General features: G+C 35.5%; 1 protein-coding gene across 2 annotated transcripts in view; it reads right to left on the reverse strand.

Annotated features, from left to right (window-relative positions):
• Positions 1–13,771, reverse strand: part of parga (poly (ADP-ribose) glycohydrolase a) — a 79,753-nt gene that overhangs the window by 36,684 nt on the left and 29,298 nt on the right. For both annotated transcript variants that reach the window (XM_007898354.2, XM_042336784.1), the window contains exons 10-11: positions 8,534–8,691; positions 816–895 (exon numbers count right to left, since the gene is read on the reverse strand). In XM_007898354.2, coding sequence (XP_007896545.1) covers positions 816–895; positions 8,534–8,691 — 238 coding nt within the window. The remainder of the gene's footprint in view (positions 1–815; positions 896–8,533; positions 8,692–13,771) is intronic.

The following is a 13,771-nucleotide window of genomic DNA, read 5'->3' on the forward strand; positions in this document are numbered from 1 at the left end:
TGAGAAAAAGTATTGTGATGTTCATTTCTTTCTAAAAACTGTATAGCTGGCATTTAAAAAATTTATTTAAAAATTACCCAATCTTTAAAATGTACCAAGAGTAATGGAGCAATATGGTCCACATTTTATTGAAGAGATTCTTGAATTTTGCAGGAGCATTTTCTGTCATTACATTATTCTCAGCAACTCTGTCTGAGCATTTAGCATTCGTGAAATGTAAACTATTTTAAGAATTATGATGATTTCAGTACCGGTGTTCAAAAGTCAAAAGAGACAAATCTTTCTTTAAAGTATGTTTCAATACATTTAAATCTGGGTGCAATATTCTAACTGTACTGTACTCATTGCTATGTTTCTTACATTTCAAGTGACGAGGGGACAATGATAAAGGTGGCACCTCATACATTCGTTAAAAAATGGACAAGATCATTATTGCTATCAAGAAATTTTAAACTGCAATAATGCATAGACTGCACACCTTCACACCCGTTATGAAGAGCATAGCCTGCACTCACTAACTTCCCATGACAACATAAATGAGAACAGTTCACCATGTCAGAGCTTGTATGCTCCTTGAAGTTGAGCTACACACAATCTATACACTCAACTGTCATTTACAGTGGGCAAGAGAGAACTTCTGAGTACTTATGCACAAAAGCTTCAGTCTTTCAAGACCATTTACAGAAACTATTTGCACAATCTTTAATTGCAACAACAGCAAATTATATTTATAATTCTCACATCGGAAGGACGTCCCAAGACGCTTACAAACTAGTCCTACTACCGATTAATTATAACAAATGGTAGGAACTTACTTTTTTCTGTTACTTTTCTGAAATAGCAGAAAAGAGTTTTAAGCTTCTCAGCTTTCCTGAGTGACGATCCTTCAAACAATCTGAGAAAATAATTGAGGAAATATTAGAAAGAGCAGACCTTTTATGTTTGTACAATGAAAACAAATAGGTGGTGCGGAATTCATATTTAGATTGTGCACCCAAGATGGCGCACCCAAGATGCAGCTCGTGACTTTTCATACAGCCAGTGTCAAACTGGTTAAATAAATGATTCAGACTGGGGCAGCCTTGAGTGTTTTAACATGATAAAGCATGTGCACTTCAAACCATTTGGTTCACTGCAATAGCCAGCAGAGAGTAGAGTAGACTGATCTCCAACTCTGACAGAAACAGCTTAATGTTGTTACAAGGATATGTACATTAATTCTCATCTCTTTACTCCTCAGTAATCTCATTCTTTTCAAAAGAAAACCTTTCAAAGCAATCTGGTGCCTCAGGCACTTTTTGATTAATTGTGTGCCGGCCTAATTTAAAAAAAACTTCTAAGTTTGAAAACAAACACTGCTTTTAACCACTCGAGCAGTGCATAAAAATGTAATGCTCCACTCTAAAAACCCTTAGATGAATACTGGAATTGTTTTCTGCTCGGACAAAAGATATTCTGTAAATGCTAAGCTATTATACTATAACTATTCACTCCCTTGCTAGCTAGCTTACAGCTTCTTTTCTTTTTCAACATCAAATGACATTATTGAGATATAAATATCACTTTAAAGGCCTTTCATATAACAAGGTTGGGAATAGAACTGGTAAACCTGGGCTGATGCAGAAAAACCCCTGCAGGTCACAGATATAGCCTCTGAAAGCCGATTCCACGACATGACTGATTTCACTACCACAATCAAGTGACAGTGTTTTTCATCTGCCAATGCAAACTACACATTGCCCTGCAGGTAAACCAGTTTTTTGACACAAGATAGCCTTTAGCAGAAGTTAGCTTCCTTTTTTTGAGGTCAGCCAGATGCCTGAGACATGTGGAAATCCATCGTCATGCTTAAGAGTATCCAAACCAAACAGAGTTCCTTACATAGAAATTCCAGAGATATTTGTTGGAATGTGCATTCTCTCCCTGGAGGGAGTATCCTCCTTACCTAATTCCAGAAAGTATTAGGTGCAGGTTGGCAAGAGCCAAGGCTTGAGTCTAACCAGCTAAATGCATCGAGCTTGCCATTATGAGCACTGTGTTGCAAATTTTCCTGTTGCTTGTCCAGCTAGGACCACCCTACCCATTAGGGCTTTGGCTTGCAGGGTTAATGGGAGCTGAATGCGAAGAGCCCCTGCCTCCAGTGACTGGTCTGCCGTTCCAAATCCTGCCAATGAGCCAGCCTGGCTGCTACTAAATGCCCATAATTCTTTATTAATTGATCAATTGACACAGTTTTCATGAAGAATGTTGAACATAACTATCAAAATAATAATCATCATTGTATTTAATAAAGCATCTTTAATGATGGAAGAATGTCTCGAAGCATTTCACAGAATTTGACTGTGTAGAGTATTTCCATAGGCAAACACAGTCAAATTGAACACAGCCATGTCCCACAAAGAGCCCTGATGCAGTCAAAGCTCAATTTTATTTTAAAACGACCAATTTCTATCTGGGGCAACCCAGACAACCTGTAAAGCTCGCTTATCTTCATTTCAGACAGAGCTCAGTTTAACTTCTCGTCCAAAGAATCTCTGACACTTCCAGCACTGCATGAAAAAAACACATTCAACAAAGACTTCTTAAAAAAGATGCATCTAAAAAAAGATGGAAACTAATTGCTTTTACCTAAAATACTGGATTTACCTTTTAATGGATTTGAACTAATTGATTGCTGCTTAATCACTTTGTGAATTTAGTGAAACAGCTGAAATGCGAATGCCTCATTATCTGATCAACCTTTTTTGTAATCTATTCCAATCTTCATACCACATTTCACTAGAATAAGTACCACAAAGTAGCATTTCCAGTGATAAATTGAGTTACTTGGAGAAAGCAGTTTTGCCCAGATTACATACATTTTATTTACAATGTAAATGATCTGTAGTCATCCCAAGTGTTTTCTATTCCTATCTTCTGTTCTCTCTTCCCTCCCCTCAAATTATATTCTCCACTCATCTTTTCAAGATGGTGGCTCATGCAGGAATATAGTTCCACCGGCAGTCTCATCTCTTTGGGTCTTTCTCAAACACCATTCTCCAGATGTGATGTTAGGCCCCCGCTATTTTATCTTAAAGGGCACCAGAGCCACCCCCATTCAAACAATGTCATGTACATGTATTTTATTTTCCTGAGACGACCACTGAATAGTTACAGGGAGCAAGAATCCAATTTTGACCAATTTTCTTCCCGTGCTTGGGCTCAATGACGTAAAATGTTTTATATATATATATATATTATATATATATAATATATGCATATATGCAGGACAGATCAGTTTGGTGTTATGTCTATTTTACAGACTCATTTTGGGGTATCCAGCTTTATCGGCTCAAAGAATGCTAATCCACAAACACTGAGGTTCAAATCCACCAGGATGTACAAAAGAACCTGAAAGGGAATAAAGTCCAATTTTCACAATTATATCCTGATTTGTTTGACTTTGAATTTTAAGTTTCACTTAAAATAAAGTGTAAATTTATTCACATAAATTTTACACAAGCTTAACATGCTTAAAAGAAAAAATATAGAATTTGTTTTTATCGGTCATTGTCCATATGATATCTATCAATCCAAGTTTTCCATTCTGTACCATGACATTTCTATTTCCTCATATCCATTATCCTTTGTAGCAGAATCTGAGGTTAGTTTCGAGCTGCAGATTTATGGTCACTGGGGACTACATTGAGATTACACCAGCAAAACTCACTTTGGGCAATGACAGCTGTCAGACAGGAGACTTTCATACCATCTGGCTGCTTGAATGAGAACCTCAGTCCAAGAGATGAAATGTTAAGCAATATTATTTCTGGTTCATAGTGGTGCAGAACAGAATTCAGTCAGAATATACAAAAAAGCCAATACAAAAGTCAAAAATCAACTAAGAAACTATTAAACAAAAGCAAATTCATTCAATATAATTCAGTTCCTATTCATAAAAGTACAAGCCAAAATTACTAAAATAATAAATCATCTACTCATCCAATTACTGAAACTATAAATCAAGCAAGGCATGCTGCACCATATTTAGATTTGAATAATTTTCTTTAGTACACGGAAGTGCAATACTTTTTGGAGACACTAATGTCTTTTTGGCACTGCCTTACGTCAGAATGCTACACATCTAATTCAATTTACTGGAAAGGCACACCATGGAGGCCACCCACAGCTCGTCTCTGACCTTTTCACTGTCAGTGTGGCGCAGCTGCATCAATGCTAATCAAATATATTCCTTTACTTAACTAATCAGAGTTTAAACTATGCTGAAGCAGCCAGGACAATGACAGAGAAAGAATTGTGCAGCTAGTCACGTTATGAGTAAAGGGAAATGAAAATATAAAATCAGAGTGTTCGGTAATGTAATATCACATGGTGCAGTTTTCAAAACATTCTTTCCATTCTGAACTCTATGGTGACTACATTTATCAATATGTCAATGTACATTTATTAATATGTTAACTGCTGGATCAAACTGACATTGTTTCAGGCAGTGGAGATGGTAGTCACAACTAAAAATTGGATTTATATTTAGCAGCTCCAAATTGTTGGCCACCAAAACAAAGAAGCACATGCACTACCAAGGCACATACAGATTTGCTAATCTGCCTCATATAACAGTTCATTATAAAACTAGAGAGTCAAGAACTTTAAAACGTGTTTTTAAGTGTTTAAAAGTTCACTGAAAATTAAGCTTATATATATACATATACATATACATATAACCAGACTTGAATTCCATCTAATAGCATAAATTCTATTCATAGTCATGCTTTCAGGAGCCATGCATCTAAAACCTAATTAAATGTAAAAAAAAACATGATTTGAGGTAAAAAAAAATTATTGAAACAATGTTAAGAATTACTTTCAAGATAGGAAAAATGCAAAAATTAAAGAATATCACTTGGTCTTTTGACAAATAAAGTTCAATGCTGCAAGGGGTTACTTTTCATCTTGTAGTTAGAAAAGTCACAGATGTTTTAAAATGTTAGATGATGCAACTTCTAAAAGCTCATTCTTCTCTGTAGTATCAATTGTATGAAAGAAAACAGAACTTCACCTTGGCAGTACCTCAATAATTAGAGCAATTTAGACCATCTTTTCAAACTGATGGTGACCAATATCTGATCTCGGACATTAGAGAACATTGAGCCAAATAAGCCATTCTCTCAGTTCTCTTGCACAATTCCTTTCTCTCTCTCTCTTTCTATATATATATTATATATATATTTATACTTGTGAGCCCAGCTGTCTCCTCTCTAGGTTCTTTAAAGATCCTTGGGTATGGAGCTGGTATTTTGTCTTCTAAGTGCGTCCAATTTATCTTGTCGCTACTTCCTCCCATATTACCATCTGTGATTTCTGCTGCACGTTCAGTCATCAACAAAGGTTGATTTTTCAATTTCATCATGATGCTCAAAAAGATCCATCAACAAATGCCTGGGAAGTATTCAGCAAGTTGTCCATTTCACCTCCTAAGAAACAAATATTGTACAACAGAAATGCCTTTTGAAACCCCTCTGGAGGACTGTGAAAATAGGATGATTCTACTACCTAGCACCAATGTCAGCATTGTAGCTCCTCCATTAAACCGAGGTGCAATCTGCCTGTTCAGGTGGATGTTAAAGAACCCATGGAACTATTCAAAAATAGAATGGAGTTTCTCCCAGTATCTTGGTCAACAATCCCCCCCAAAAAATTGAACATTCACTCCACGTCTGTTTGTGCAATGTTGCTGTGAACAACTGGCTGCTGCATTTTGCCTACAAAATACAGTCAAACCACTTTACAGTATATCAGGTGAAGAAGCACTTTAAGACGTCTTGGCGACGTGGTAAGGGGCTATAGCAATCGCAAGGATTATTTTCATTACTATTGATCCAGTGACAAATAAATTCTGACGCAGTTGCTTGTGCTCGGCGCATTCACAGCCTTATGATCATCAGAGCTGCATTGAATCTCTGAGCACCAGTCTGAAACCTAATTTGAATTCCAGGACTGTTGGGATACATAAATTAATCATGTATACCTGTCAAGTTTCTATAAGAAAATAATGGCAGTCCAACTTTCTAGGCTCACTTAAACAAAAAAAATAAATAGGTTGTTCAGTCCTTTGATCGAATTAATTGAGTTTTAAATTAGGAGGTTTTTTTAAACACTATACCATAGATTTTATTTATTCAGGACCATAAAAGGGGAAAAGTTTAGCTACTGGTCAGTCAATGAAAAGGATTTTTCAACTTTACATTCATTTTTTTAGGTAGCAAAGCATCAAATATAATAGAAATGTTAGTTTCCAATAAGGGAAATATATTTTTAAATATACTGCCAGTCCCAATGAAGCTCCAGTGGGAGAAGGGAGGAAAGAGACAGCAGACGTTCCAAAAGAAAACTAAAATAAAAATATAAGAAAATGATTGCTTCTGAGATAATGCTGCTTTTGTTTCACTCCATATATCACAAACAGCATTCACTCTTTAATTCTGCACTCACAGTTTATTGTCTATGAAAACAAACGAGTTACCTTGATATTTTACATTTGATATGCAGCTTTTCACATCAGAAGGATGCCTCAGTTTGCTTTGCATGATTTATTGTGAAGTGTAGTGATTATGCATTTTGTAGATAAGTGCAGTCGCTAATTTATGTATATAAACCCCCATGAGGTGAATAGCGACCAATTTTATCTGGGGGGGGTGGAGGTTGCTGGCTAGGATACATAAATAATAAAATAAATAAATAATAATTAAAAGATACATAGATACATAAATTGAATTGTGCCATGAGATCTTTAACATCCACCTGAACAGGCAGACAGAAGTTTGTTTTAATGTTTCATCCAAAGGACAACAACTCAAGCAAGCAATACAGCACACCTCCAGCATTACATTGAAGTGTCAGCCTACACAACTTGAGTTCAAAGTCCAATTTGGGGTTTGAACCTGCAAACTTCTGGCTCAAGAGGGGAGATTGCAACCAACTAAGTCACTGATAAACACATTTTTAAGCAGTTTTGAACGAAAAGCAGGAGGCTAAAGAAACTGACTTCTACACACTTGATCTGCCTTCAACAAGAATTACATTAAGGCATTACTCTACTTTCTTCTAACTGGATTAGATTAATTGAATTGGATAATTTACTCCTAAGAATCACCAGATGATGCTCATTACTGCTATAAGTTATGTTGTTTACCGCAATACATCTTTCATAATCGCATTACAATACAAAATCAAATTGAAAACCATTTGATACATGACATGTTAAATTACATTTTTTTAAAGTAAAAATGAGCGGAAATGTTTTATGAATAAAATATTGATCCGCAGTCATTTGCACATTATGCATACTAAAATAATGTTACCTATAAAACTAAAAATAGTTACTTAAGGTTAAAAAAAGAATATCCAATATATTTTAGGCTTATAACTCTTTTAAAAACAAATAATTTCTAAGTATTTAACAGAGTTTGTCATGCATTTACATTTAAACTATTTACATTTAAGGTCCCCCCAGGTTATAAAATCTTAAAAATATTATTCTGAAATTCACGAACCAATCTATACACAGCATTAAAAATCATGATCCAGGTATGGTCTAATACCATATACGCAAAACAAAAAAAAAAATTCTGGATAAAGCAATACATCCATAAAAGTTATTTGCCCATTATCCACCCTATCCAATGTAAATGAAAAATTATTTTTTAACAATCTGAACACACCTTCCATCAGAAATATGGGTGGCAAAGGAACAACCTAAACAGAGAACAGATTTTAATGCAGAAAAGGAGAAAGTATATATAACTCACTACATCCAATTTGTATAATATTTCATAAATTAATCTCAAACATTATCAAAAGATAGAGTAACCACATTTGCATTACTGACGTTGTTTGCATACTGATCCCCAACACTCAATTGTCCAATTTCAATGGACTTGCCCTTGTATTCTATTTTATTATACTATGCTGTTTGCATTATTCGCTCATTTTTCTTGATTTTGTATTGTAATTTCATAGTCTCCTTGCATCAGAACCTCCCATCCAAGGCAATGAGCTGAGATTGGTTCCCAAACCGGCACCACATGAAAGAATGGCAGAAAGTGGCTGGCTCCTTATTTTTTTTTCCTTTTTCTCCAAGGACAAACACCTGGTTGCTCCTCATAGCAACACAGTTGAGATTATTAACTCACTGTGTGGGGAATCATTGGCAAGATTCTTTGTCCTTCCTCTCTGTAGAACTATGGCTTTAAATAGATGTGCCACTATCTCACCTGCTTTTCTTCAGGGTTGGAAAACTACCCTTTCTTTCATTATGCAAAACTCCTCCCCCTTCCCATATTCCCTATTCGACTGCTAAGTAAGAAAATTCAAATGCATATTACAGAGATGTATTTCTCCCAATATAGTATTGAATCCATAAAAATTCAGCATAAGTTAACAAATCAGCTCTGATGATTTGTACCATGGAACATGGAACCTGTGTATTATGTCAAATATGAAGCGCTGTCGTATGAGAGGAAACTTTTGCACTTACTTGTTGAAGTTTATGTCTGGGTAGCTAGAATACTCAGATTTTACTCTGGAATTGCGTCGAGGAAATGTGCAAAAGAAGGCATTGGCCAGAAGACAGGCTATTTGTTCTTGTGACATTGTGATGGAGTGATTCATCTTCTGTTTAAGCAGTGGTATCGGCTGGCATGGAAGGAGACAAGACAGAAGTAATTAGTTTAGCAATTTAGCAAGCACAGAAACAACATTACATTTGCTAAATGGCAGTAAATTTGGTAATTTAGGTACACGGCTAGATTCCTGAATCAGCATTGTGGCAGTAATCGCATTCACGCAATTAATTGGAAAAGATTCATATTCGATGTATTGCAGATGACCAATGAATAGTTCAAAAATTCTCAAAACAATTCCAAGAAAGAAGACAAACATGCCTTCTTTCAAATATTCTGAAAAAACAATTACAACACAATCCAACTAATTGTTGTGTGGAACCAGTGAGGAAAGATTGGTTTCTTTCAAATTCATTATTTCATACTAGTTTCAGAAGGTTTAATCATTTTATTACTATGGTCCTTAGTCAACCATACAAAAAAATTTAATTTGACACTGTTTGACAACATGGTGTTCTACTTGTAAGAGGTTTAAGTCAAAAGAAAATATATCAAATCCCACAAACACAGGATCATGCAATGATGTTTATTGAAGGAAATCAAAGCCAAGTCACTTCACTCCAGAATTATAAAGAAGCTTACTACAATTAAACAATTAAACCATCCCAATTTAATTTGTCCCAATTCCCAGTACGAATATAAGACATTTATATCTTTAATATTAATATATGCTGCAGTAGATTGGAGGTTGACAGAGTTTATGAAACAAAGATGATCAATTGATCACAAACTGCCTATCATGAGTTTTATCAATTCAATTTGTAGAAATTATTTTGTAAATTATTTTCAACATATGCCAAAAGTATCCAGTTTTCACACAGAAGTAGAATAGAAATTTATGCTGGAAAAAAATCACAAGAGGTAAGCTCCTGTCTACAGGTTTTTGAATTCTGATGGTGAGCAGAAGTTGGCTTGGAGACATTACTAACCAGACAATATATGGAAAGTTGAAGTAAAACATTCATTGGATATCGACATTTCATTCACATCGCTCTAACCATCAATGCAACATCAAAGTCCAAGCATGAAGCTGCCACGAATGCACTGCTTCTAATTTTGTCACTTCCATTTAGACATCTCTATTCTAACACAAATTAGAAGTATAAAGGCCCAATGTAATATGCGCTGTGTAATAAACTGGGTCAGTAAAAAGCACGGCTGCAATTTTTCAGTGGAAATTGTTACAAACTATGCCTTTCCTATAAACCCACTAAAAATTACAAAGTTTATCTGGCTCCTTCGGACGCACAGTTGATTGTTTAAAATTATTATGAAGTGCAGAGGATTTTTATTGGGAGACTTTATTAACTGGATGTAAGATTTGAATATTCTTTTGTTGTGACAACTTTGTTTTCAGTTGTAAAACAATAACACTTTGATGAGACCAGTGTTGCTAACCAAGTGTTTGGTAACCACAGTTTCACACGGGAAATGGGCTGGCCCTTTGTGGGTCTGCGGTGTTCAAGGGCACTGCTGATGACAGCCAGCCAGCCTGGAAGGGCAGACCAGTGAGGGAGAGAGTGCCGTTAAGAGTGTTTGCAACCACTCCAAACAAGTTCGGATTCGGTAATACCAATAGGTCAGAGTCTCAGGATGTTTTAATCAAACCAAACTTTAATTATGCATACATGTATAAAAGAGCATCATGACTATCTTAAAAAACAGAGCAATACTACTGAGTGTTGCAGATTCAACTTTGTCTTTGCAGCAAGCAAATTCTCGTTTTCCTCTGCAACCACTCCTAGATGCTCTGGAGTTAACTAACTTACGTAAGTTGGACCCTGGCTTTATAATACTGTGATGGGTACTATACCAAGCCTCTGATCAGATCATCCCGAGGTCACCACGTGAACCTGCTCGTCTCATAGAACAAGTCTTGTGATCATGTGATAGTCTCATGGCATGTCTGACTGATAAGGTTGTTAATGGAGACAGGCTTCACAGTATCCCAGTACTGTCCTTGGGAGTGTAGCTAGCTTACAAGAAAAAGCTTTCAGACACACATCCCATTGTCCTGGTCCCAGGCTCAGGGTCTTCCCCTTATCTCAAGGTGGCCCTTACCTCATACTTCAGGACTAAAAGTTGTGCCAGCTTCTCACAGTGTCTGAAACCAACAGCCATAGTATTCTTTTAACATTTTAAACCACTATCTTATAATTGCTATAAGGTATTATAATTTCTATCTATTCTACTCAATCTAACAGTGCGCATTCTATTCCAACAATCTATCTCTGGGATTTCCATGTCTAATAATCATCATCATGTATGATGGATGGATGGAAAGAAGGTAGGTGGGATGCATGAAAATCTCAGCTTGGTTTGGATAGTCTTAAGCACGGTGATGGGTTTCCACATATGTCAGACACCCAGCTGACAAAAAAAACAATCCACATGAAAAAATAACATCGGAATTCATTTGAACCTAAATTTGAAAAATTATTGAACACAAGTTAACTCTTCTAAAATATACATATAAAATATTTCCGACAGGCACTATATGTTCAGTTACATGTAAAAATACTGCAGATAATGAATCTCTGGGGGAACAGAAAAGCTTAAAAGACCTGACCTAGAAGCAGCAATCCCTCCAGGAGTAAACTGCAATCTATGTTCTCGGGACAATTAAGCGTTTTCATGTAGTGTCTGCAAAACTGATTTTCGATACATCTTTACAATCATTAAGCAGATTTTTCAAAAATATTCAGAATGAAAAAAAAGTACTTTATTGAAATAACGTACAAATGAAATACTTTTTTTTGCTGGCAATTTTATTTATTGCAAGATCTTCCTTGTTTTGCATCCAGAACAATCATGTCAATTTACATTCAGCCTGTACCAGTTCTTTGTGAGAAAATAAATGCGCATAATTGTGCTTTGCTTTCCATAAAACACTTAACTCATGGGATTAGGCTACAGTAATGTAGGTTTGGAAATTTTGCCTCAGAAATAATCAATTGTAGCATCGTTTCTGGACTTTATCCTAACTACATTCAAAACCATGAACCTGTAACTAAATGTGTAACTGTGGTTACCAAACACTTGGTTAGCATCACTGGTCTCATCAAAGTGTTATTGCTTTACAACTGAAAACAAAGTTGTCACAACAAAAGAATATTCAAATCTTACATCCAGTTAATAAAGTCTCCCAATAAAAATCCTCTGCACTTCATAATAATTTTAAACAATCAACTGAATTCCACGAACAAATACAAAACAAAAGGCCGTCAAATCCAAAACGTAACTGGCATTCAGAGAAATAAAAATGATCATCTCCCCACTGAAAGTTACTGTGACATTAATACAATCTCAGATAGTATGTCAAATTCTGAACACCTATAAACTTCCTGTCATAAAATCCACTTGAACGCTTTTGTGTGGCCCTCAATTCTTTAAATAGGATCTCCCAAATGTACTGAACAGTTCAAAATTCTTTTTGAGCTATGGGTGTGCTAATATTCCTGCACAAGAGCAAGAAACAACTGCCAGAATGAAAAATTTTAACTAATTTAAGGCTCGTACATTTCAGTTCGTCATTGACTATTAAGCTTATAGAGTGTACGTTTCCCCAGAAACCATTCTTTCACTTAAGTTGTACAGTATGATAGCGCAGTGCAATAGTATAATTTCTTATGTGAAAGAGTAAAAATACAAACTTCAAAAGCTAACAAAATCTCTGCAATTGTAATGTGGCTGAAAGTGTCTTCACAACCAAATAGTTCAGCAAAAGTTTTAAAAACAGATAGTCAGCATTCAACAAATTCTTGATTGAGTTTTGTCCGCCTGCTTGGATTGATTGCTGATATCTTGAAGCACTGCATGATCTAGCAAATGCATGAGGTTTACATTACAGACTGAAAAATATTATTCTTACATCAGAAAACTGTAAATCTGCTCAGTTCCACTGAAGCTAAACGTTCTTTCACAATATGAACTGGTTAATTTTCAGCCATCAGTCAATACAAGAACATAGAATCCTTGGCATCAACAATTCCTCAATCTTAACATGAAGCCATGGGCAGTCACCAATAGATCCCAATCAATTTTGAAGAATGAGTAGGATCTTTATTGAACTTGGTTAAACTGTTCAATGCTCTGTCTTATTAAATCTGTGATAGGTCACAAATGTTAGACATATTTCAATGTCCTCATTACCGTGAGTCTGGATTCTGCCATTCATTGTTCATATACCTTTGAAATAAGAACTGTATTTTATGCTTAGCATTTTCAAAAAGTAACAACAGAATTTCATGTGGTAATGTTCAATTTCAAGATTGCAGAAAACCCCTGCCCTGTGACAGCATCTCAAAGAACATCAGCAGGATAAGGTTGGATTGTTGCTTTCCTTTCTGAAAGGATTAATAATGAAAGTAGTAATCTTGTTCATTTTTAATTTTAAAAATGGACAAGGTCAACCAAACTCAACAGAGCGAGAATGCCTGAATCCAGTATGCTTTCAAGATGTATTAAGCATGTTAAAATAATTTTATTTTTAATTCAGGTGGCATGAAGTAGTCCTGAAGGACATAAAGACCACTGCATGCTTAACATTTTTACAACAACCTTCACATGTGTCTGTATAAATTACTACAATATCCCATTTTTTTGAAAAAAAATGCTGGAATTCAATAACATCAGATATTTCCTCAAAGGACCTCCTGTTTCTTCAATTCTATTTTTATCTGTCAATCATCTCCCTCTAGCTTGTGTTGGTTGATGTTCCACGATCGTTCATTGATCATCAGTGTTGTTTCCTGGACAGTAAGCATCACTATTTATATGTTGTTCAAGTATCACATTACCTGTAGTATCTCCTCTCATAAAAATAAATCAATACAGTAAATACGTTTAAGCACCAAGTTAAAGATATGAAAATGTGTAGTAAATCATACTTGGAAACCATGATATTATAGATAAGAGTTGGGAAAGTTTGGGTCAGATTTTTGAAAGATTGATCCTAAGATAACGTTTGTGAATTAAACCAGAAATTGTTTAATGTAGTTTTCCCCATCCTTCCATGGTTCCATTCGCTCTCCATCCCCCAGGGATTGAATTCAAGACCCTCGTTCTCGCCTTTAAATCCCTCCATGGTCTTG

This window comes from Callorhinchus milii, unplaced genomic scaffold, assembly GCF_018977255.1.
Source record: "Callorhinchus milii isolate IMCB2004 unplaced genomic scaffold, IMCB_Cmil_1.0 Scaffold7, whole genome shotgun sequence".
In the NCBI taxonomy this organism is placed as follows: Eukaryota; Metazoa; Chordata; class Chondrichthyes; order Chimaeriformes; family Callorhinchidae; genus Callorhinchus; species Callorhinchus milii.